Genomic DNA, 26,747 nt, shown 5'->3' with positions numbered 1-26,747 from the left:
CCTAAAGAGAAAAAAAACAAAATGTCAAAAGCAAAATTTTCTGAACCTGGCATCACAAACCAGACTTTGAATTTCAGACAACCAACTAAAATGGGTAGAATTCTTAGGCATACTACTAAACATCACAAACTTCTAATGTCATTCTGAACTATGTCTTTGATGAGGTTAAAGGTTAACTCCAAGTGTTTGTCAAGTTCTTTGATGCTTTCTAGAAAACAATAAAATTTTAAAATCCAAAATCTAATTTATTAGCAACACATACAGGTATATGAGTCCCACCACAGTGACTGCTGAATTGTAACAGAATATTTAAAACCAGAATGGACTGAACATTTTTCAGATGAACATAGTTTTAACAATTCTTTTGTTTAAATGAATGAACTCTCAAAATATCACATGGTTGTTTTACACTTGATCCGGTCTGCGTGCTGTAGCTCATCTAGAACATTTCTGATGTTCTCGACACAGACTTCTCCTCTGTGATGTTTTTTTGATGCAAGATTCCAAACATGCTCAAATTCTTCATCGGAAAGTTTGACACCAATGTTACATAAAATCTCTGCAATCTAGAAAACAACATTGGCACTCAGACCAAGATTGATATGCTTGTAAATTTGTATTTTAAAAATATCTTTATAACATCTAAGACTACAGATATTTATCCTAAAAACAGTCTGTGTAGAGGGAGGGAGGATGTTTGCATGTGCGTATGTGCTCATTGCATATAACGGAGCAAATACCACAATTCCAGTGTTTTCAGTCCAGGAATAATTTTGCTAATATGAATATGAAGGTGTTCACCTATATTAGCCAATACATAATATTCCTTCCAACTCTAAGTGTTTCTGGTTCTTTTAAAGAGAGGTAGCAAAATTCAAGTAGAAAGAGTAAAAGAGCTAAAGATAGAAGACCTGCTGGACTTGTGTTCCTTCTCAGTTACTTCGTGGTCACTATGACCTTATGGATGTCATGTAAACCCCCTGAATATTAGTTTCTCCTCTCTAAAATATGAACATTTATAAAATGTCTCTACTTGGCCTCGTAAACTTTAACTAGAGTTGTGGGCGTGCAAATGCCAGAGAGATGGCGCAAGCACAAGCAACTAAGCAGACTAAAATCTGAGTACACTGAAACCCAGAAAACGGTGTTATTAACAATCTCTCTGAAATGATAATTATTAAAAGAGATGAAGAGGGAAAATACGCTTCTTATGTCCCAGGGAAAATATAAGAAAGGAAAGATAAGAACTAGTAATGGGAAGAAATGTTAGAATGAGTAGAGGGAAGAAAAAATGTGGGGGGGGAAATGAAACTAAATTTAAAAGAGGAAAAACATTTACTATGAAGCATACAGAGAGAAAGCCAAGAGGGAAATGGAAAGAAAGGGTAGACAGTGAATAGAAAAGCCAAAGAAATAGAATAGTTGCAGAATACAATTAATAGATACCCTAGAAATGGCGGGCTCTTGCGGGAAATTAACAGTATAATCAAGTAAACTTGAAATTCAGAAGAGCTGTGCTGCCGGCAGCCGCAGCTGTACAGAAAAACACCTCAATGCCCCCAGGCATAGCTGCTATTTTTCCCCCACCCAGTGGCAGGTCAAGAATGTCCCCAAAGAGTGAACTCATGAAGGGATCCAAGTCAGTCTTGGGCATCCCAGGCCTCCTCTTCTGCTTCCTTCCCACTCCTCAGGAGGCATTCCTCCCCTAGTTCAGCATGCCATGGTAGTGTATTGATTAGCTAACACTTTTACAGAAACCCATCTATTCTCAACTTAACACTATCACTCCAACCAGGCCTTTGGGTACTTACTTTTAATCTAGAATTGTGAGATAAAGGATGACTTCCTAGTTAAAAGAATTTTAGGCATCATGAAACAAGGAGAGTTTTGTTTCTTTTGGCAACACTGAGCTTGTATTTCATAGGCCCTTTGGAGCAACTGAGGGAAGTGAAAACACAGTCTGGAAACGTCTCTTCTCTGATGTCCTGGGGAGGATCCTGGGTTCCTTCTTGGGGACAAGCCAGCAGGCATTATCCTCTGAGTTTCTCCCTTCCTTTCTCCTCTACCTCAGCAGGAATGAATCATTAGAATGAATCTGTTATTAATTAAGTTGGTATTCAGTAAGTTTTCAAGCCATCGACCCTTCATCTGAAGTCCCAGAAGGCATCATATATCGATTCACATCATTTCTAGTTCTGGATATGAAAGTTCGGAAGCACTTGCTCCCTAGATCACACCCTGCTTTCCACGAGTAGAGAGGGAGACAGGCTGGTCTGACCAAGCACTGCTATTAATCCTTGGCCCTCAGAACCCCAGTGGCTATTCTAACCTAGCAGGTTGCTTCCACCTAGGAAGAAAATCACCTGGGATGTGAGGACCATATTTTCTGAGTCAAAAATAAAACAAGAACATAGCTGACATATGGTTTGGCAACAGGACAGAACAGTTTAAATCAGTGCTTGTTGCAGATACCCTGAGACATGTGACAGCAGTACATAAGGAAGGTGGCAGAGTGGCCCTCCTCATACTTACTCTTTGGTTTTGGAGACCCAAGACCATAAGGATACTTACACAAGGATCTTTTCTGCTTTTTCTCAACTAATAATAGTGTTGAATGTCTTAGGAAAACATTTTTCTTTCTATACATAGGTCATAGTGACTACATGACATGAATGTAATGCTTCCTATCATAAAGTAAATTCTACTTCAAGACTTGTACCAAAATGTTACAACCAAATTGAACAATAGAGGACTCTCAAGAATCCTCTATTTGGGGACCCTGATGACTTCTGTAATATAAAAGCTCAAGTTTTAAAAAGTCTGAAATAGTAGCTGTTGATAAATAAGCATTTTCATCTTTGCGTGTTTATAAAGTTGACATTTCTTTCAACCCTTTTGAAATAATATGCTGTACCTCTTTTTTTGATCTGGTCTTGAAGAAGTCTCTTTCAAACACTCCTTTCTGGGCAAAGATGCTAGGATGTAGTAGAGAATAGGCATTGCCCTCTTCGCCATAATTAGTTCTATCACTGACGCGACGAATTCGGGGGGCAGGAAGATCAGATCGAATGGTTGGAACACCATAGATGGGATAACCTGTGAGGCCATCAATGAGGAAAGAAAACAGACATTCTAAAACTGAGCTGTACAGTACAGTAGCCACCAGCCGCATGTGCCTATTGAGCACTTGAAATGTGCCTACTCTGAACTGAGATGTACTGTAAGTATAAAATACATACTGAATTTCAAAGATTGAGTGCCATAAAAAGAAGGTGAATATTTAATTAATCATTGGTTATTTGTTGAAATGATAATATTTTGGAGATATATATTATATCTAAAATATAAATATTATTAAAATTAATTTCACCTCTTTCTTTTTCATAATGTGGCTACTAAAAATTTAAAAATACATATAACTCCAATTATATTTCTATTGGACACACTATTCTAAGGGAGTAGCAAGATCTCATTATACCAGAATGTCTATAAAATCCAGTTAAGAAAAACATGGAAATCCTTAATCATGTCCTTAGTCCAAGAAAATTATCTTGACCAACATAAAATAGACTTTCTAAATAACCAATATTCGTCATGCTCGATATTGAGAAATGGGTTGTTATGGACTGAACTGTATCCTCCCAAATAAGGTGAACTTATTTGGAATTAAGATCATTGCAGATGTAATTAGTTAAGATGAGATCATACTGGAGTAGAGTGGGCCCCCAATATGACTGGAGTCCTTATAAAAAGGGAACATTTGAATATAGACACTCACACAGGAGAACACCATGTGAAGATAAAGGCAGAGATCGGGGTGATGCAGCAGAAGTCAAACAGCCCCAAAGATTGCCAGGAAACCACTAGAAGCTAGGAGAGGGGCTTGGAATAGATTCTCCCTCACGGCTCTCAGAAGGAACCAACCCAGCCAACACCTTGATCTCAGACGTTCAGCCTCCAGAACTGTGAGACGATAATTTTCTGTTGTTTAAGCCCCCCAGTTTGTGGTACTTGTTGTGGCAGCCTTAGCAAAGTAATAGATGGTGGACAAAGATATAAAGAATTGTTTGTAAGAGCTCTTCAAACATTCGAAGGCAAGTCTGTTTGTAGCTAAGAATCCTCTGGTTTAAAAGTCCCCTAACACTTGGAGAAGTCTGAATTACTACAATGTATAATATTCAGTGTGCTTAACTATGATGGTTTCAATTTCATTAATACAGAGAGAATCATTTTACTTGGGTCATTACAAACAATAGTTCAGTTCAGCCTACATATCCTGCGACCTGTTGGGTGTTTATAACACAGAATTGAATAGAAGGTCGTAGGTTTTCAGAAACTTAGTCTAATGGAGATAAAGGCTGGGGACAATGCAAGGACAGACAAAGGACACTTCGCTTCTACATTTGCTGATCCTTTTAAAACTCAACAGTTCTCCTGGCCTTAGCCCCATCTTCCTAGAAACCTCCGTGCCATGAGATCCAAGTGGAGGAAGAAATGAATACGCAGGCTGAAGCGCAAAAGAAGAAAGATGAGACAGAGATCCAAGTAAACCGGTAGCTTGTGCACCCATGGAAGCCACAGGAGCAGAAATAAGGAAAGCCAGTGTCCAGAGACACTGGCACAAATTGTTGGACTGCGTGCCCTCTGTCTAGAACTTGTCTCAATGGATCTAGAACATTCATCATCACATGATCACCGTCACCACCTTTAAGAGATCCACCTTGCTCATACCAAAACAGGCCCTTTTGGTCCTTTGCCATGGACCTATGACATTCTGGACTGGCTCTGTTTTCAGTTGTGGCTGAATATATCATGTGTACAATAAATCATCTCTTCTGTTGACTTAACTGAAAACAACAACAACAAATAACATGACATACTCACAAGTAGAAGGAACGGCTCCTACAACTGCACAGATCTCAGAAGAAGTTGTCTTATAGTGATTAGAAACTTTATCACTTGGCCTCAGAAGTGTCCGGAGAGTGTTTTCTGAGCTCCCTGGTTCTTTTAAGACAGTATCTTCAGGCTTTATCAGGAGAGTTGGTTCAGATTCATCAACATTAGCTTCAGCAGGGTTTGCACAATCTGGTTTTCTATCTTTAAGGAAAGAGGGAAATGGGGGGGGGGGGAAGTACAGGAAGAAATTACTACTTGGTGCTTGCTGCTCTGCAACAAACTTGGTTTTCCATTTAGTCTCTTCTTGCTAGTGGGAAGTGAGACTGGCTGGTGTAAACGCTCCACTGATGCCAGCACCCCACTGTGGAAAAGCAAGTTCAGGCCAGTGTCAAATACCAGGAAATTTGAACGTGGTCTAATGTTTCTTTTTACGACTCCACTCACTTTAGAATAAAGCTTTTAAATCTGAAAGACCAACTGCAAACTTAGAACCTATTATTTTTCTTCCCTCTTTTTTTAAACTAGAGCTTTTTTTCATATTTAACTGGAACTACAGGTTTACCAGAGTCGTTCCTAGCACTGTGCCCTAGCCAGAGACAGGAGAAGACATATTTGGAGTTGTAAATTCCGCACAGACCTGATCACAGGAGGAGCCTCGCGTATTGCAACATTTGAAGAGGCAATGAAAACTCACTGTGAGATCAGGAACCCATTATACAAATGTCTCCCTTCAAATCACTATATAAAAGAAAACGCCGAGGTAGAACTGAAATTGGAAGACTTTATCCTCTTTTGCAGATTTGCTTTGCTGAGGCAATTCTGAAATTGAGCCATTTTTTTCACAGAGCTGGTAATTCCACAGCTAGAGGGCGCTGTGGTCTTTTAACCTCCAGAAGAACGCAAGGTCTGGAAAGCCCAAGCAAGGGTGGCAAAGGCAAATGGTGCCCCAGCATCGGAAAGGGGTGGGAACTGCGGAAACCGGAAAGACCCGCCTCTCTAAAGTCTGCACCCTCTATTCGGCTCTTGCGAATCGTTGCCATGAAAGTGTTCAGGCCCAGTATTTCAGATTCTCTAATCCCCTCCGCACCCACCAAAAAAGCGGAAATCTGTCGAAAGAATGAAAACCAGTTCCTCAGAAAACTGAAAGACACCGTCTTAGAGTACTTACCCCACTTTCCTCCAAAAGTCAACAGTAAGATAGAATCTGATGTAAGAAAATTCCTGGTAAAACAATCCTCAACCCCTTCTGATCTGCTGGCCACTATCTTAGAGGAAGAAAAACCTCGAGAACACTGAAAAGGGCTGATGAAGTCAGGAGCCCAAAACCAGGAACCATATGAGGAACTATCTGGTTTGAAACCAGGCTTCTGCTTCCCCTACTTCATGAGTTGTGCCAAGAAGAAAAAACATTCCCTCTCCATTTCTGAAAGGATTGAGGTAGAGTTGTCTTCTATAAAAAGCTTCTTTAGGTAGAGAAGATTCTCCTGCTTTCCTAGTAGATAGATAGAAAGGCCATCCCACAAACTTCTAAGGGCTCGTATCATCAATAAAGTCCAAAATTTGGTTATGGCCTTGCAGAACGGCATGACCCAGGAATAAAAGAGAAAACAGTAGTATCTTCACTTTTTAGAAGAGAGATATTCGAAGAGGAAATAAAAATGTAAATAACCTTTCTAAAAAGTTAATCCTTTCCAATAATCAAGATCTGAAAATTAAAGCAAACGATGTATCATTATGTGCCAACTAAATTACAAGAATGTTTGAAATAACACTCAATGGTAGCAAGGTTGGAATAAAATCTTCTCACAGCCTTGGCTGATAAAGTTGCAAATTGGTACAATCATTTAGAAAAGGAAAATGAAAATATATAGAGTTACTTCTGGGATGATAATAACATTCATAAGAAATGAGATATAATTAGAAACAGGAAGCTTTTTGAGAGATGATAATCATTATAATGTTACCCATATTACTTTAAAAATATCTGGAAATAACCTAAATTTCAAAAAGTGAGGAAATGGTTTAGTAATTCATAATACATCACCATAAGGGAACTGAAAATGAAATTTACAGAAACCATAAAAGTATCTCTTCATTCCATAGAAAGTGGAAAGCTACATTTTAAAACGCCAAATAAAAATGGGACACTCGTGATTTGAGCTACATTTAAAATATGTGCCAATGCACACACATAGGTATGGATGTGCATCTGTCTATATGTGGTTAGTGAGGCAGGAGGAGAGTATGTGAACACGAAAGTATTTGAATAAAGGTAAAGATTATGGTTTTCCTTTTCTTACAAAATTTAAAAGATCAAATTTTCCTATGTCAAATTCTATCTGAATATTGACTTTCCTGGGGGAGGGGAGCTAACTACTCTAAGACAATGGTTTTCAAGAACTTTCTGAGGAACTGTCTTTCATATTTTGGGCTTCTCTGTGAATTGTTTTTTTATTTTTTTCCTTTTGAATGAGTAATACGTGGTTCCAAATTCAAAAGATACAAAAAGATAGATTAAAAAGTGAGTGTTGCTGCCACCCTGTCCCTCAGCTGCCCAGTTCCCCAGCCCCCCACCCCCCCCCCCGCGGAAATAATAAATGTTATCAAATTCTTTCTTATCCTTCCACAGATATTCTATGCAAAAACAAACAAATAAATAAATATGTATATATGCATATTTTTAAATATATAATATTAAAGTTGACAAGAGTTGAGCTCCTAGAAAAATGAAAATATAAAAGTCCATTTAAGACTTAAGCAAACCTTCGAAATGTAAATACCTTTAATAATAACCCTCTTTTCATATTCTTTAAGAGGCACTTTATCTTTCCAGTTAAGAAAATTTGCAAATTCTAGGTAGTTAATCAGTCCATCATTATCCACATCACAGTAGTCAAATAGCTGGTCCAGGAGCTTCTCATCTAAGTGCAAGTTGACCTCTTCACAAGCTTCCCAAAGCTCGGCTTTATCTATCACCCCATCTCCCTTCTGTTAGACACAAAGCAAAACAAGATGAAGTGAGCATTGCCTTTAAGAGCAAAGTATGCAACATCTATTATTTTATTTAAGAAAAAAGAGCTCTATCACATAAACTCAAATAATTTGTCTCAATTTTCACATAAGAGAAATCATATATTAAGCGAGATTGGTCCTCATTGCATTGACGTGATACATGCACAGTAATTTGAACCCTGGTTGGAGTGGGTATGGCTTAGAATCTTTGTTCATTCTATTTTAATATGTTTTCTTTAAATCATGCTGCTTACACTGTGGTAGAGCAGGTATAACCATGGTTTGTGCTGTGCTTCACATCTCATTTGATCAATGTGGTGTACTCTTGACGGCTCTCTACAATTTTTCATACTTTCAAAGTTTCTAACCCCTGTGGTGTTCCACTTGGACAGTAAATAGTCCTCCACTCCATTGCCTGGTAATGAGAAGAAACCGGGGAGGTAGTTGCTGGCCAAGTGCAGGGAGGTGGATTCAAAGACTGTTGCCTGCTTCCTGCTGACACCCCTAGGGGCAAGAGGGACATGCCACCACCCAGCATTCAGCCCCCACTGTAACAATCAGCACTAAGATTCATCCTGATAGGGGGAGGAGGGCAAGTTTCCACCCCCTTTCAGACAATAGTTAAAGACAGGACTGCCTACGCTGAGTGTGCAAGGAGGGAAATTTATGAAGGCTCTGAGCGGAACTGGCTGGTTCACTTGGGAGATGAGGGAGTGGAGCACACAATTCTCGTTAATGAAGAATGGCAAGAGCTGGGACATCTTACTGCTCAGCCCCTCCTGCAGTCTATCAAGCCAATCTGAAATCCATTCAGGGATGACAGTGAAAGAGGATTTTTGCAGTGTGTCCTAGCTGCTACAAGGGAGCTTTGGCCATCTCAGATTTCTCTGAGACAGACAAACTCCCAAGGGAAACTACAAATGACTAATTGACTAGTATTTAGCTCTTATGACCAGGATTGGATTTACAATGCCGATGAAGGTAATCCTCTGGAGAACGAGAAACTGACCCAATGAATTCTAGACAAATTCCTGCAGTCAGACCCTGAAAAATATCCCTACCCTTATGTAAAACAGAATGAGAATTTAAAACAGATTATCTTGACAAGAGAGCTACAAACGCCCTGGATTAAAGTAGACTCCTTTATAAAAGTCTCTGCCGCAAGCCCAAATCAACCAAAAATGCAAACCCCTCAGCCCTAGATGAAAAGCTATGTGGGATGTGGCTGTTGAATCAAGAGGTCTCTGAAACTGAAATAGATAGTGTCAATAACGACGACTTTGCTGCCCCAAATAGGGCTTTGTGTGGACTGCAAACACAAATTGGTGATTTGTTTCATCAAGCTGCATGCCAGCACCATACCCCTCAAAACTCAAAGGAAATGTTTCTTACTGCCCAGGTACCAAGCTACTCTCTCCTTCTGTACCCTTGATCTCTCCCTTCCTCAGACCCCTGCCTCAGCTGCTCTAAGGAGAAAGATGACTAGATGCAGGACCAAGGTCTCCCAGTCCCCAAGGAGGATCAAAAGGCACATGCATCTGCTCAAGTATGCTGTGGAGCTTCAGGGGGGCAGAGATTCCAACTTTCATGGCTTCTTTGGATATGGGTGCCAAAGTCATCATCCTACTCAATCTGTAGGGGGAGAAAAGATCCGGACTCAGCTAGCGGGATTTGGGCAGGGTTTGTCTGAAGTGGAGAAGGAAGGCTAACAACATAGTATTTCTGTGGCTTCCACTGCTGAATATAGAATTGGTATTGATACTTTACATGCCCGTATTGTGAATGTTCGTTAAGTGCCAGAGGCCACTTACTCTCAAGAAGAGCCACATGTAGAGAATTGCTGGTACCTTTGGGGCCCCTCAATCCTAATGACCCCTTTGAGCTACAAATCTCCATGACCAATGATTTTGACACTTAAAGCCTCTGGAAAAGAGAGGCAACCTCCACTTGGAGATGCCCCTTGGGGTTTAGGATTCATTGCCTCCTAACCCGGTACCAAGTGGATACCTTTTGAAAAGTAGCTAGTAGCCACTTCCTGAGCTCTTTATGAAACTGAATGTTTGACCCTTGGAGGCCTTGTGACTCTCCAGTCTGATAGTCATTTTGAGGTGAGCCAACTTGGATTCAATGACTAACAAGGTGGAAAGGGCCCAGCAAGCTTCAATGTGAAATAGGTATATTCAAGAAGGCAGCCAGCCTGGCCCCAGTAACATCTCAGCTTTACATAAAAAACTTTTGGGAAAAACTTTATTTACCTCTTTGCCACCTAAAGCAAAGCCACTGGTTCAACTGGACCCTCAATTCACAGAGGCTTCCCTAAGTGCCTGGGCCTGGTTCACTAACCTGAAACCCAGTGGTCTTCACTGGGCTGCAGTGACTTTCAACCTCAATGAGAGCTATGAAGGACCAAAAATGGACTTCGTCACTCTACTCAGTGAGCGGAACTCAAGGCTATTCTCACGGCTCCAACCAATACTCCCCTTGATGAACCTGTTATATTTTTACTGACTTTTGTACTGTTGCCAATGAACTCCCCATTTGGTTTGCCACTTGGAATGCTACAGACTGGAGGATTAAAGCCACCACTTTTTGAGTCTGGAAACTATGGAAACAAATCACGGCTGCTGATTGAACCACCTGGGTAAATCATATAGATGCCCATGATGAGGGTCCATTCTCTGATAAGAATGACTGGAATCAAGCTTCTGACTAAGGCTGAACCATCCAGATTGCCACCATTGCTGCCTGGATCCATCTTTGTGCCAGACATGGCAACACACCCACCATTCCAGACAGGGCACAAAATAAAGCACTCTACATTTCTGATGCAGAGGCTACCACCTCATGCCAAACTTGTGACTCCTGCCAAAAGTTGACTCATTTATCTCATGGTGAGAGAAGACATATCACAAACAAGGAATTGCCCCCGTGCTCCTGGCAGATTGACTGCATCTAACCTTTGTCCCCTTGCAGAGCTATTGGTGGGGCCTCACCACTATTGACACATTTTCAAGTTATGGAATTGCTATTCCAGACCAATCAACCAGCTCCAGTCACAACAGTATAGCCCAAGAAATTAATCTGGGTCGTGTGTTTTGCTTTTTTGGACCATTTTCAGTCTAACCATGGAGTGCCTTCTAGCTCAAAAACTACTCAACAATGAACTGGCAGTCAAGGTTGTCAAGGAAGCTTTCCTACTCCCAACCATCCACAGCCATCTGGTATTCCTGAGCTCTGTCTCCCTTCCTACCGGCTCCTGTTCACACATCTGAGTAGAGCAGTTTTGTCGCTGAATGTGGCTGTCCCCAAAAAAGGAGTCATCCCATCTCAGCAGCTTTCTGGATAATAATTAGAATAAAAGGAGTGGGAATTATATAGACCTATTTTGAAAATTTGGGACTCTGCTATGACCAATCCTGGACATGACATGTCTTTTTTTTTCCCCTTCGAGATTTTAAGTTCCCTTAATAGAAAGTCTACACATTATCCAGAATAATGTTTGATGTATTGTGAGTGTTCAATAAATAGCAGAATTAATCCTTTAAGCCGAGAAGATTCATTTAGGAAATCACACTTTATTTGTTCTGTTTTGTTTTGTTTTTCCATTAAATTAAATCTGGGCATTCAACAGTGTAAGATTTGAACAATCAAAAATTATCCTACAGCTGTACTTAGGAAGACCCACATCTTATTACCCTCTCAGAAAAAAGCTCCTCAAGGACACTGAGCGCTACATCGTGCACATTAAAAGTTAACTATTTAAAAGGTATATCAGCATTAAATAATTGTCAGTAATGTTCTCCCTGGTTAATTTAATTTTGTCATAAAGAATGTGCCTGGTGGTTCACTAAGATAATCAACAGCTATTAAGATGATCATCTTGCCTATAATTACATTTAAGATGAAAAATTTTTAAAAAGCAGAGCACTACGCATTGCGATAAGTTCTCTTATTCATGTCACTACGACATAAATTTCCCCCAATATCATCTTTGTAAGATACTTGGATGTGAGCAAAGTTTAAAATGTACTTGTTTTAGCTTACATATTTTAATTCTGAAGAATCATTTTTAAATTACCTGTAAATAGTAATCAGTCTCTATTAAAAACCAGAGAAAAAGTTGAATACTTACATTTTCTTTAAACACAACTTTGTGAGAAATGTAGTTGATGACTGATTGGTGCTTGTCCCCACATAATTAGTACAAACTTAAATGAGATATTTAACCCACTTTTTATTCATCAGTATGACACAGGCACACAAGCCCCTAACCTATAAACAAATAAAATGAATGGGCTCAAAATGAATTAGGCAATGAGTGATCAAGATTTTTTTAAGATAACAAGTGTGAAATGTAACTTTTCCAAAACTGTACTCAACACTGGAAGGGAGATAGAAATATTATCTTTTCCTTTGGAGATAAACCAAAATTATTCTGCTCCTTTTATTCTTCTCATGTCAAGATTACGATACACTGCATCATCACAGATTCATGAGCTTTTATTTGTTTATATTAGACTCATTCTAAAATGGTATTGAGGCTGCCTAGAAAAATAAGGACAATTAAACAGAGCCCAAAAAGTGAAGAAACCAGAGCAAAGAGAAAACAAAGATGGAATAAAACAAGATGAAACTTGGAATAACAAGAGCACACAAAATGTATTCTGTAAGATCATGTTCACAAACTAGATGTGTTTCATGGAATTAGCTCTGAGCTTCCTGGCAGCCAAGTCAAAAAGGTATGCATAATCAGTACAAAGTTCATTCTGTTCATGAGGTAAAAACAAACCAGATACTTAGATGAAGCACAGTTATTTCCTTTACGGATACTGGGTTTCCTTATAAAGAGGATGCATATGACAAAAATAAATAACAGCCTCATGGGCATACTAACAAAAATATGCCATTTCACAAGCAATTGGTATAACAGTGCTCCTTAGTGTAAGCTAAAGGCAGTGCACCTTGGTAAAAGCAACCTTGTGATGGCCTAAAATGATGAGGGGTAATTATGCAGCCACAAATTGATCTGTAGGAAGAAGGACCTGGCCACCCACTTCCAAAAAAACTGGCCATGAAAACCCTATGAATAGCAGTAGAGCATTGTCTGATGAAGCGCTAGAAGTGAGAGGATGGGGGCCAGCCTGGTGGCGCAGCGGCTAAGTTTGCATATTCCACTTCGGCAGCCCAGGGTTCACTGGTTCAGATCCCAGGTACAGACCTATCACTGTTTGTCAGGCCATGCTGCAGCAGGCCTCCCACATATAAAGTAGAGGAAGATGGCCATGGGTGTTAGCTCAGGGCCGGTCTTCCTCAGCAAAAAGAAGAGGATTGGTGGCAGAAGTTAGCTTAGGGCTAATCTTCCTCAAAAAAAAAAAAAAGTGAGAGGATGGTGCAAAAAGACTGGGCAGGGTTCCGACTGCTGTACGCTGGGTCACTGGAGTTGGAATTGACTCGACGTCACTAACAACAAAGACTGATCTGACTATATCAAAGGATAAAATTTAGAGTAGCTTGAAAACTGAATGATCTTCCTCTCTCAAAACTGAAACTATACCCTGCTCCCCCAGGGGAGAGATGTTCTAAGCTTGACTTGGACCTAGACTGACAGTACCATGTGTCCATATTCAGGTTCAAGTATAGATCGTCTATACTCCAGGAGTCTTTCCAGGAATCCACAGCGCTGTCCCTCCCCTTGCTCCCAGCACACCACAGTTTAAGCATCTACAACAGTGGGTCTCGGACTTGAATCTGCATCAGAATCACCTGAAGGGCTTATTAAAACACAATTGCTAAGCCGCAACCCCAAGTTGCTAATTCAGTAGGTCTGGGGCGGGCCTTAGAATGTGCATTTCTACACGTTGCCAAGTGATGCTGATGATGGCAAAAGAACCACACTGTGACAACCACTGATCTGCCCCAGGGGTCGGCAAACTTTTTCTATTAAGGGCCAAGAAGTAAATATTTCAGGTTTGCAGGCCATTCAATCTCTGATGCACCACTCTGCAATTGTAGTGCAAAACACAGCCACAGACAATACTTAAAACAAATGGGCATGTAAAACTATTTACAAAAACCAGTGGTGGACCAGATTTGACCCACAGGCCATCGTCTGCTGACCCCTGGTCTACCTCAACCTGCCGGGATCCGTAAGCCCACAGAAAGCTCTGCTCTAGTACTGGCCTTGTCATAATGCCTGAAGGCTGCCAGCAAAGTGTCAAAGTTTTGGTAGTTAACTTTCTTCAAGTGATGCCGAACTGCTGCAACCATGCTTCGCTGTCTATCCTTGCCTCGAAGGTATTCACCCGGAAGTCTGTTATAGATGAGATCATCCGCTCCTATTGAAGAGGGGGGAAGAAAGTCTTTTATCTGAATTTAAAGTCTGTCAATATTATTCCCCTCCTAAAAAAGAGAGACAGAGAGAGATCGAGCAACTTCTGTGAATGGAAAAAACCTCACACCTAACTCCAACGCTATTATACAGCATGACAGAAAATCCTTGTGCATAAAAAAGTACATAAAGTAATTGTTAAAATTAATATTTCTGGGGCCAGCCCAGTGCCATTGTGGTTAGGTTCGCATGCTCCACTTTGGCGCCTGGGGTTCGCAGGTTTGGATCCCAGATGCAGACCTACACACGGCTCTCAGACCATGCTGTAGTGGCATCCCACATATAAAATGGAGGCTGATTGGCACAGATCAGGGCTTTAGCTTGGGGTGAGTCTTCCTCAAACAAAAAGAGGAAGATTGGCAACAGACTTAGCTCAAGGCTAATCTTCCTCACCAAAAGAAAAAAAAATTAGTATTTCTGTTTTATGTGACTTTCTTTGCTTAATGAAAAAAATCTGAACAAAGGAATTTTGTAGGGAAATCCAGCCCCACTCAACTGTCAAATCCTTTCCTAAGACAGTGGAGCCCTTGCTAAGAGGCAGACATTTGTCTACAATGCTGAGGATCTTAAAGCTGGGGTTGATTCCATGTGGGGGACCCTCTGTGTGCCTCAGAGCTAACTAAACCTCTGGGAGCCCTTGTAAAAATTGGACTGAAACTCCCTACTCCCTCCTAATATGAGTTTCCAGTCTTCCTTGGTCTGCATGTCAAGTTCTCATTTCTCAGCCCTGTTTGCCCCTACACCACCACGAGCACAGGTGACCTGACCCCATCCACAGCTCCATCAACTGAGTCCTGACCCACAACCCCCTCCATTATCTGGAAGTAATGAACTCTCCAGTCCACCTGCTACATCCGCCTAGACCTGGCCCTCTCTTTCATTTATCCTTCATGACTTAAAGGAACTTCCCTGAATTATGACACAAAGAAAGTGCACACACATACGTTGCCTGTAAACCCCACTCTTTGCCATTCCCTTTTGGGAACCATTGTTTGGATGTTAATGGTGACAGGAATCAGGCTAGAGTTGACCACGTTGCTTCAGATGTGATGGCTTGGTGGATGTCACCAGAAAAAACCTTCTGCCTCTGTTCATTTTCACCTGGCCTATACCCCTTCCCCTCCTGCTTTCTTGGGGCAGGGTCATGCTGGCAGTTGGCTGTGATATCCTGGATGGATTAATTTAAATTACAACATAGGTTGCAGTTCAAGGCAACTGATATTTACACCTAGCCTGTATAAGGTCCTCCACTAGACTCTGTCAAGGGTCTCTTTTAATACATACTCATATCACCTGTAAGTTTCTTACTTATTATAAAATCAGGAGCTAATCTCACACACTCTGATAAAAACTTTGTTTCTAATGGTAAACCCTGCACATGAGTGAGAAGCCCACAACTATTGCTGGTTCCAGGAACTGGGCAAGTACTTAGACCAAGGTCCCCTGAAATGGGGTCAGCTGCTGTCAAACCAGCCTAAAATGAGCAAAACACAAGGCTCTGTGAGAGGAAATCAAGACGGTTAGGGGCGATTTTTCACAAGTAAGCATGGCCTCCTTTCCTCCTCCACATTCCTTCCCTGAGGGAAACCCTTTGGGTGGCTGTTCTGTATAACGGAGGTCCTCCCTCTTCCACAAAATGGCTCTCGTTGAGTTTTTTATCTTCAGAGGTCTTCCCTCTCCATTAACATCCAAAAATAACCATTTGAATGTTGTTTTTCCGATTCCACCTGGCTTCCCCACCGCAGGTGTAACTGCCTAGTGAGTGTGACGTATGCTGATACCTTCTTCTGCCTGGCCCTGAAAGAATATTTACAAACCTCGTGTCAAATCACTCGTAATTACTCGAGAGCTCTAAAGAGCTGTAATCAGGAAGACAAGCTCTGGCCCTCTGAAAGAGACCCATGACCTAGCTACCACACCATGACCGTGAGAAAAGCTAAGTGAGCTCCTAAGTTGTACTCTGCCTGCAACCAATTCCCACAATGCACCACTGTCCACTTGCCCTGGATTTGCCTTCAGACTGCCTCCACCCTTGTGCATTCTGGAGCTGAGCACAGCCCTTGCACCCTTCCTGGAGGCATATTAAGATAAGCAGTAACTCTGGGCCCCAGAGAGGAGGCATTTTCTTGTGCAGCTGCCTTCATTTCCCTAAGTAAGGGTAAGGGAGAAATCCAGGCCCAGTAAAGAAACTGATGTCCCTGGAAGCAGGCATAACCTGAAGCTTTCCACAGAATAGATGCTACTAGTAACTCCAATAATAGTCCCAAAGGTGAGAACTTAGAGTTAATCTGTGTCCATCCATGAACTCCAGAAAAAGTCCAGAGAGGACTTACACTCTCCTTTCACAGTTACACTATGCACCACCCAGGCTGGTACCGATACTTACATATTTTTTAAATTATTGATGTCAGTGTTCTTCCTTTTCATTTTATAACACTATCTTATCATTCAATTTATAAGAATAATGTCGATCAACTATTAGGAAATTTGTCAACGTTGTCAAATTGTCAAAATGATAAACTATGTGTTGGATCCATCAATTCATGCAATAAATTTTGGTGAAAAATGTCCTGTGTGCTAGACCCCAAGGATCCAACAGACAGTAAGGCAGAGCACCCACCAGCACGAAGCCAGCCCTCAAGTAGGCAGAGTTTACCATGCTGACCTACTTGTTTTTCAGGCTAATTGATGGGTTTCCTAAATCATCCCTTTCCCCCTTCTACAGGTATGAAGGGCCTTTAAGATGAACAGGCATCCATTAAGATAACAGTTCACATAAAAACAGAGCCAACATATAATCTTCTAATGTGGCGATTTCTGATGCTCCAAAACACTGTTGCATAAGCTCAATAAATATTTATTTTATTTGTCAGTGAGTAGACTTCAGCTAAAACATTTTCAGTAGTTAAGTTTCACACTTAAACTTTAGTGTGTATAAGATCCTAAGGAATCACAATATCTGGGCATGGGTCCCAGGAACCTGTGTCTTTAACAAACTCCCTGGGTGATTGTAATGCCGGTAGACTAGAGACTATATTTTGAAAACCACTGATATACAACCCAATCCCAATAAACTTTAGCATAGCTTTCCCTTTGGATGGCTGCTGTTTAGATCGCTTAGAAATAAAGATGAAATCCTGGTAAGATTTTTCTGCCACTTCATGGACTGATGGATTGATTGATTGGGTGGTGGGAAGAGAGTGGTTCTTAATGACACGATTGTAGAGTACAGCTTTCTCAGACTTGAACGTGCCTCCAGTTCATCTGGGAATATTGTTAAAATGTGGTTTCTGATTCAGCAGGTCTAGGGTGAAGCCCAAGATTCAGTACTTCCAGGAAGCCAGCAGGGCATGTCAACACTGCCAGTCTGCACACCACAGTTTGAGTAACAAGGGCCTAGGACAATATTCAAATTCATTAAAAAGCTGCCTCACTTCACTTTTGCTTGTTTAATACAGGCCATATTTATTTTCTAAACAAAATTCCGAGCTTTAATTACACTTAAGGTATTCATTACAAAGGCTTTAAACTGTACCTATTTCAAACATAATATGAGAAATTTTTTCTCTCTTGTGCTACAAATTGTTCTCATTAATGTTAATATAATATTAAGCCTTTAAAATTAGAAGCCTGGAGAGGAGATAGTGAACTTAACTGCATAACTTTGTGGGGATTTTGTTTCTGTTTGTTTTTTAAGAAGAAAGTTTGTATATTTACCATACTCCTCAGGACGGAGACAAGCTCCAAATGTGTGGTCTGGGGGAACATTCATAGTTTCTGCAATGCTATCAAAGAAAACAAATCCTTTAGTTAAAATACCCACCACACAGCATCCCTGGAATTTCAAATATGTTTGCCATATGTTTTTAATAGCCTATATTTTCTCCTAAAACCAAACTATGAAGATCAAACAGAAGTTCTCCAACAGATCTTTTGTCTAATCTTCCACTTGCATTAACAGTGGTTGAATGTTTTCACTGGCTTTCAGTAGCCCAGATTTAAAAAGAAAAAACAGAACATATTCAAAGCAGAATTATGGAAGTATATATAGAGAAAGACAGAGAAGAGAGAGAAAAATCTAACAGAATAAGTTAAATTTTGGATATCCCAGAAATAAAGCTTTACACAAAATTCTCCCTCCCTCTTCTCCAAATGCCCTCTCCTTCTTGGAGAACTTAGCACTTTCCTGGAATCCTAAGATCTATAGAAGCTAATAGAATTTCCTGATTAACACAAAAGGACGTTTCTTATTTAAGAGAGAGAATTTAACAGAATACAAACCAACATTGACCAGAAGAGTACTCTTTTAGTTAGACCCAAAGACACTATCAATTTGAAGTTAATCATTAACTTACGGATCTAAAACTCTTCCAAGTTTATGTTGAAACTTTTCTTTGAAATCATCAACTCTCTTGGATACAATCTTAGCTCCTCTTTTCCTAAAAAATTAGAAAATTGTCAGGTATCTATATTACCTAAAGTGTTCTTGGCTGCCAAATATACTTATGGTGAGGAAAACTATAGGGTCATTCGGGCCATCAAAAAATAAATCCCAGGGGCCAGCTCCGTGGTCGAGTGGTTAAGTTCGCGGGCTCTGCTGCGGGGGCCCAGGCTTTCGCTGTTTCAGATCCTGGGCGCGGACATGGCACCACTCATCAGGCCACGTTGAGGCGGCGTCCCACATGCCACAACCAGAAGGACCTGCAACTAAGATATACAACTATGTACTGGGGGAATTTGGGGAGATATAGCAGGAAAAAAAAAAAGATTGGCCACAGTTCTTAGCTCAGGTGCCAATCTTTAAAAAATAAATAAACAAATAAGTCCAGTTTCAAAGAAATTCTACACTAAAAAGAAAGCTTTATGTGTTCATTCTTCTATCATTTATATTCTACTATAAAGGTAAGTTTATAATAGAATACAAAATTTTGATTAAAGTTTAAGAGAAACAGGTGCAAAATTTTTTTCAGTAAACAAAATCAAAGTGTTAATATCACTATTATGTGTAACTCCTAAAATTGATAAAAGAAAATTAAGCATCTAATAAATAAATAACCAAAGGATATAAACAGATAATTCACATCTAGTAAGCAAATATATGGAGAAATTACAACACTCTCTAGTAATAAAAGAAATGTAAAATAAAAGAGAACAACAAAGTGCCACTTTTAACATAGCACATAAGCAAATATACACAGAGAGAGAGACACAATATCCAACACTGGCAAAAAGTATAGCAAAACACTTGTGGATTGCTAGTGCAAATTGTTATAATCGTTTTGGAAATAATTTGGTAATACTACTTAAAAAGCATAAAAACGTTCATTCCCTTTTATCTACATCTGGGAACCAATCATAAGGAGATAATCCACATAATTAAAAATGTGGAAAAGTTATATTTATAAAAATGTTTGTTGCCTCATTGACTATAATGGAAAAAAGAATCTAAATGCTCAATCATGGAGGGTGATTTAATTATGTCACATTAACAAGAATACACTCTGCCTGCATTTTAAATGTTGGCTATTAAGAAAACACAGCAATATAAAGTTATTTTATGTTAAGTGAAAAATCAGGATATAAAATGGGATTGCACTCTGCTTAAAGCTATGTAAAAATCTAAACAGGAAGCCACACTAGAAAGAAATGCATTAAAAAGATAAGAATGGTTGATTTAAGGTGACAGGATTATGAGCGATTTTATTTTGCCAATTTTCTGTAATATAATTTCATTACTTCTATCATTATGATTAAATGAATAAGATTCCTTTTGAGAACTGTAAAATTACAATACTACTGTTTAATAACATTAAAATTAATAAATTTTCTATTGTTTTGCTAAGACTAAAAACAATGAACATTAAATTCTTAAACTCCATTTGCTTTTAAAACTATTTCCTGTACTATAGAAATATTGAGCTGAGTAAATTTCTGGAGAAGAGTGACACTCTGTGGAGAAACAATAGATGAAATAGAAAGTAATTCATCTCTTACTTCTTCATTACTTCCATTAGTTCAAAAAGGAAAAAAATAGAATAATATGAGTAAAGTCAGAATAAATCAGTGGCAGTTTAAGGGCCATAATTTGAACAAAGAAAATTGACAATCTGAAAAACAGCTCCAAGGAACATAATTAGGAATATGCAGGGATGATAAGGGTAAGGATTATAAATTATGGAGCCTACTCTTTTCAGTCTAAAAGTGCCTGGATTATGTTTCTGAGAGAATCAGGAAATACCTGTAAGTAGCCATGTATATCAGAATGTAGATTACTGCAATGTCATTACGCGACCTAAGGCATTCACTAACCAACTCAGAATAAAGTTTTTTGTGTACCAGTGAATTTTTTTATTCAGACACAGACACACACACATGCATATATGCACACGTGCGCGTGCAAAGCAACCAAGAATCAGTTGGTTTGAACTGATTCTTCAAACAAAACGTTATAAACAGAATATAGATAGAGGTAGTTTTACACAGGAAATATACCCCTTAAAAGTTAAGAGTAAACCAAACTTATGCTAAAATAGTGCATATAACTTTGAGATGCCTTAAAATGTGAAAAACTTGCTTAACTCCAAGTTTATAACAGAAACCACCCTAAAGAATGAAGGGGTGAGTTCTTTTTAAAATCCGACAAACCAAAGGAAGAAAGAATCCTCTATTGTTTCAGCAAAAATTTTCCAATTAAGTTTCGAAATAGGAAAAGTACCATGATTGGTTCATAAAAGATGTCCTTGAGGATGGAGACAAGTGGAGGGACATGTACCCCTGCATATTGCCTGCTTTTATAAATTCAGTAGGGTTTTTTCAATTGAGATATAATTGACATATAACACTGTATTAGTTTTAGGTGTACTCAGTGTATGTTTCTATAACTATCTCAAATCATTGGTAAATATATCCTTGTTAACGACCCAAAGGCTCTGTTAATGTTTTTATTTCATGGCTTTTATAAATTAACAGCATGTTTATACTTTTAAGCTTTCAAAAATGGATAAACCATATTTGTCATCTCCTTTTATCAATTTCCATATTTAATTATAAATATCTATAGTTCTTAAATATTTGAATCATTTCTTCATGTTGTCTTTTATGTAATACTTTAAAAATGACAAATGCATGAATATTTGTTGTATGAGCTCTTCTTCTATACCCTAAAGAAAACTGTCTCATGTGGGTTTACTATAATATTGTAAGAATTTCTTTTGTGTTTGTGTTTTACCATTACTGTTTTGAATAATTCAAGTATCAGAAACTCACATAAAAAGGAGTGGAAGTGGAATGGAAATCAGTATTTCAGGCCTGTAATCACAATCACAGAGTCAAGCACCTATAAATCTGGTATGGGGCTTAAGGGCGGCCTCCAGAGCCACACTGCCTGGGTTTCATCCCTATTCCTACTACTTCTTAGCTGCACGATTTTAGGCAAATGACTTAACTTCTCTGTACCTCAGTCTCTTCACCTGTAAAATGTAAAGAATAAAAATTACAGTATACCTACCTCATGGAATTGTTGGTAGAATTAAATTAATAATATATAAAGCACTTGGCACTTTGCCTCTACAGTTGGGAGCTGTTAACAGGGACCAAACAGGCAAATGAGTGAGGCGGGTTGGGTGTCTGTGGAGTGCAACTGTGTGCACGCTCGGGCCTATGGAAACTTGGAGGACCAGTGTCTCCATTAAAGAGGGCAGAGGGTAAAGCAAATCCACTCCCACCACTGATGTGTAGAAATGCAGGCCCGTTATATTAGTTTCCTGTGGTTACCACAAATTACCACAAACCGGCAGCTTAAAACAACAGAAATGTATTATCCCACAGTTCTGGAGGCTAGAGTCTGAAATCAAGGTATCAGCAAAGCCACATTCCTTCCAAAGGCTCTAGGGGAGAAACTATTCACTGCTTCTTCCAACATCTAGAGGCTGTTGGCATTCTTTGGCCTTCCTTGGCTTGAGACCGCATCACTCCAATCTCCTCCATCTTCATATCACCTTCTCCTCTGTGTCTTCTCCTCTTCTGTCTCAAATCTCCCTCTGCCTTTCCCTTATAAGGACACGTGTCTTTGAATTTAGGGCCCACTCTGTAATCCAGAATGATTTCTTCATCTCAAGATTCTTAATTACATTTACAAAGACCACTTTCCCACATAAGGTCACATTCATAAATTCTTGGAATTAGAACATGGACATATCTTTTGGGGGGGCCATCATTCAATCCACAACACCAGTATTTCCAATCTTCTGGTTTTATAAGCATAGTAGGAAATACGGATTTTTATGAGTAATTTCCCAGCATTTAAGTGTTGGTTTACATATGTAATATATAACAATATTGTTATAACATTATTGAAATGAAAAACTAAAGAATCTTATTTTAATTTTCTAGGTTAGTTGTCATATATAGAATGAAGATGTAAAAAGGTCACAGTTTGCAAGAGTTAAGCCAAGATGCTCAGGTGCCCAAACAACTATTAAACAAAGCTGAAAGATAAATGACAGGTCAATTATATGTGACATGATTGTCTTTGTAAAGATTTGAAAGCCCGTTATCTTGAAGAAACATACATAGGGTTGATCTCATAGATTTAAAACATGCATATATATCTTCAGATCTGCTTGTACATGAAGTAACTTTAGAATGATACACACACACACACACACACACACACACACACACACAGTATCATGGTTATCTCTGGGGGAACTAGACAGTTTGGAATACATATCACTGTATATCTTTTTCTATTAATTTTAAGTTTGAACCATGCCGATGCATTATCTCTTCAAAAAATAAATTTAATAAATAAACTTTTCTTTTAAGTCCATAGGCCATATATCTAACACTGGTTGCAGAACAGAATTAATCAAACTTACATTTGTAGTTCATGGAGCCAATATAAAGTTTTTGCCATGGCTCGTCCATCATTAGAATGTGATGTTGGAACCCCAAACAAGTTAAACCTATGGAAACTTGAAGGGTTATACTTTCGGTTCTTTGCTTCTCCTGTGGGAACAAAGGAAGACTTCTGACTTAAGCAACACAAATAACCTTATCTTGCAAGAAGCACATTATGTTCTCATTGACAATGAAAATGAGAGTGGGAAAAAGAATGAAATTGTAACAGTACGGGCATTGCACAGATTTGGCTACAGATGACAGAAGCATTCTCCCACCTGAGCTGGGAGCCTGGTGGGACAAGAGTGCCTCGCGTTAATACTTGGAAAGTACTTAGGGAAATGATGTAGGAGAAAAGACAGATATAAATGATGAAAAGTGTAGGCCCCATTAATTTTACAGAAATCCTGAAGCTCAAGGGAGGCACTGCAATGCTTTGGGAGCCCAGCAGTCATTTCCACTGTGCTCAGATTTGAGAGGTTGGTGTTTTGTACTTGCTCTCACTGAGATTTGGCGATATCAGCAGAACATTGCAACCCTTGCATTTCCTTATCATCACTTATCTCATATTAGAAACATTCAAAAGGTGATTGAGGACTGAGAACCCAACAGAGTGTCTTTATAAATAAGATCTAATACTGTACTTTTTTCAAGTCATGATGTGGTGCTAGTTTTCTATTTCTAGACAAGAAAGCAAGGCTAAAACTAGAGATCAGCTAAAAGGTTAAGAAATGATGGAGAAAAGATTTTCAGCCTCACTAGCAACCCAAATAATGTAAATAAAAACAATAATGTGAAATTGTAATTTGTCTCTCAGTTAAGTCAAAATAAAGAAGACTGGCAAAGTTCACTACTGGGGAGAATGAAGGAAAATGGAAATTCTCATACACTGCAGGTGTGAGGGCAAATTGGGGCAGCTATTCAAGTGACAGTTTGGCTCTAAGAGTGAATATTTCAAATGCTCATAAATCTAGGAATACATCCTAAGGAAATAGATCACATTGACAAAGATATATAAACAATATATTTCTGTAATACTGAAAAGTACAATACAGATGCTGATGTGAAAACACAACCAAGATATTTCATAAAATGGGAGAGAAAAGCAAATAAAAAAAGTTTATAGAGTAGGGAACAAAGCAGACACATGTACTTATACATGAGTGTGCAAAGAAAAACATCTACGAAAGTATCATCTGTGGAAGATTGGGAATTGTGGGAGATTTTCATTGTACTTTATATATTTCTTTGTGACTTGCATTTTATAAAAGAAATACCTATTACTTTAGCAATGATTAAATTAAGTATATTTAAAAGATGTAGATATATATTTATTGTTACTGAATAGCGTCCTTGATGTATTATTTTAAATAAAAAATTCTACATGTATATGGCAGATTCCCCAAAAGCATGGAGAGTATTCTGCCATTTAACTAAAGAGAGAGGGCTCAGTGGATGGAGGTGAGAAAGATGCTCAATATATCAACTGTAGTTATCTCTGGCTAATGCGATTTCAAGATTACATTTACTTTTTCTTCATTTTTTCATAATATTTAAATTCTTTACAATTATTATATATTTTTATAACAAAAAATAAAGCTACTTTAATTGAGAAAAAAATAAGGACAATATTAAAAAGATCAGATTCTATGACTTTCCAAGAAGCCAACGAAACTTCTGTACAAATCAGCAAATGAAGGTAATTTCAGTAATTCTATAGCCCATTAGAACTCTTGTAAACATAAAAAAAAACTACACTCATTTTCCTCCAATTAATAAATGCATGTAAGATATTTCATTATAGGTTGTATATATATATACATATATATATATTCATTGCTATAGTTCCTTTTTAAAACAATTAAAAGACATTGGATTAGATTGTGTGATAGGTGCTAAACTTTTCCAAAAAACGAATAAAATATTTTCCCAAGAAAGGGAAGGAAGACTAAAGGAAGGGAGGACCAGAGAGAGAAAAGGAAGAAAGGAAAGGAGAGAGCCAGAGAAGAAGAGAAGGTGGAAATAAGGAAAGAAGTCAAGGTTGTGAGAAAGAAGATGGTGACCGGTGACCAAGTGGGTGGAAGTAGTGGCAGTCAAATGAGAGGGTAGAGACAATCTCAGGACTGGGATCATGTTAGAAAGTGTATGGAACCAGCAGAGACTGGTCATGAAAGAAGAGAATGGCAGATTCCAGACAGTGGAGCAATGGGCATAGGAGACAAGCCCCAGCTGTGAGAAGAAGTCTAGGAGGAAGAGCATAGAGAGGGAGCATGGTGCGAGAGGGTGGTTGAGAAGAGAGAGTAAAGAAATAAAGAGGGAGTGGGGGAGAGAGGGGCCTTGCACTGCAGTGAAGGACAAGTCTTGCTTCTAGCTAATGAAGACTGAGTTCATGAGTCTGCACAATCCATTGGCTTTCTCAGGACACTTATGACAGGCTAATTTTCAATCCTTGATTGTATCAAGACACTACTGAGCATCGACTTGTCAACAATTAAGTTGTATTTTACAGCACCATAAACATCTAATGCCTTTTAGTTGTGCTATAGAATAATTCTAGTAATAGGCTACCATTAGACAAAATCACTTACTACTACTACTACTAACAATAGCTAATAGTTATTGAGCCTTTACTATGTACCAGGCACTATGCTAAGTATTTTGCAGGCACTCAGTTAATCCTCAGAATGTTATTATCCCCAGTGAAGAGATTAGATTAGATGACTATAGGATAAGTAAAATATCCAATGTACAAAAATTAGTAAATGGACGAGCTAGGATTTGAACCTGATCTATCTGACTCAAAAATTTGTGCATTTGACCATTACCCGACTAAATGAGCAGCCTTTTTTAAGCTTAAAACCACTAAAATGAGATAAGACTGTCTAACACAATCTTTCTTAGCTATTTCTTAATTTTTTCACTTTACTGATACATATATTTCTACACTTTACAAAATGTGTAATGGTATGTTTTCCCAGCTCTCAGGGTTTATGACCTTACGAATAGTAAGTTATTATCTATTGATCACCTATTATAGGCCAGGCATTTAACTTAATGCACATTATCTCCTCTATTCCTCTTCACAAATCTGAAAATCCTATATCCTCAGGCCAATTTTATACGGGAGGACACTTACCCACATAATAATCATTGTGAGAAACAATATACAGATCATGTCCTTCCTTTCCTTCTTTAAACACTTCTTCAAAGGGTTTTGGAGGATTCACCACGTCTCTAGCAGACAACTCTGAAGGAAGAATTAGTTAAATCAGTTTTAAGGTATTTTTCACCTATTTATAACATACTTAAATCACCTAAAACAAATGACAAATGCTGATTGCATAAGTTACGTGGGCACCCCAGAAGAACACAAAGCTGACATAAATGAAGATTTATCAAGAGAGAGGCTAGAGCCTAGGGACCACTGATCTAGGGACCCCTACTTGACTGGGCTCACTCCCAGAATTCTGAAGAATACCAGAACTCTGTATTGGTTAACGGTTCAGGTTGTCCTGAGCCGTATTCCAAGCCTGGTTAAAATCCTGATTCT

The 26,747-nt window shown here is 38.8% G+C and overlaps 1 protein-coding gene across 1 annotated transcript in view; it reads right to left on the bottom strand.

Annotated features, from left to right (window-relative positions):
* Positions 1-224: 224 nt before the first annotated feature.
* Positions 225-26,747, bottom strand: part of EFHB (EF-hand domain family member B) — a 46,473-nt gene continuing 19,950 nt past the window's right edge. Inside the window, exons 5-13 of the mRNA XM_005600908.4 lie at positions 26,334-26,444; positions 23,176-23,305; positions 18,652-18,735; positions 18,014-18,081; positions 14,089-14,243; positions 7,677-7,884; positions 4,885-5,097; positions 2,915-3,096; positions 225-566 (exon numbers count right to left, since the gene is read on the bottom strand). Coding sequence (XP_005600965.2) covers positions 393-566; positions 2,915-3,096; positions 4,885-5,097; positions 7,677-7,884; positions 14,089-14,243; positions 18,014-18,081; positions 18,652-18,735; positions 23,176-23,305; positions 26,334-26,444 — 1,325 coding nt within the window. The 3' untranslated portion in view covers positions 225-392. The remainder of the gene's footprint in view (positions 567-2,914; positions 3,097-4,884; positions 5,098-7,676; positions 7,885-14,088; positions 14,244-18,013; positions 18,082-18,651; positions 18,736-23,175; positions 23,306-26,333; positions 26,445-26,747) is intronic.

Source organism: Equus caballus, chromosome 16 (genome assembly GCF_041296265.1).
Source record: "Equus caballus isolate H_3958 breed thoroughbred chromosome 16, TB-T2T, whole genome shotgun sequence".
NCBI lineage: Eukaryota > Metazoa > Chordata > Mammalia > Perissodactyla > Equidae > Equus > Equus caballus.
The sequence above is the reverse complement of the archived record's forward strand: the minus strand, read 5'-3'. Positions and strand labels throughout refer to the sequence as shown.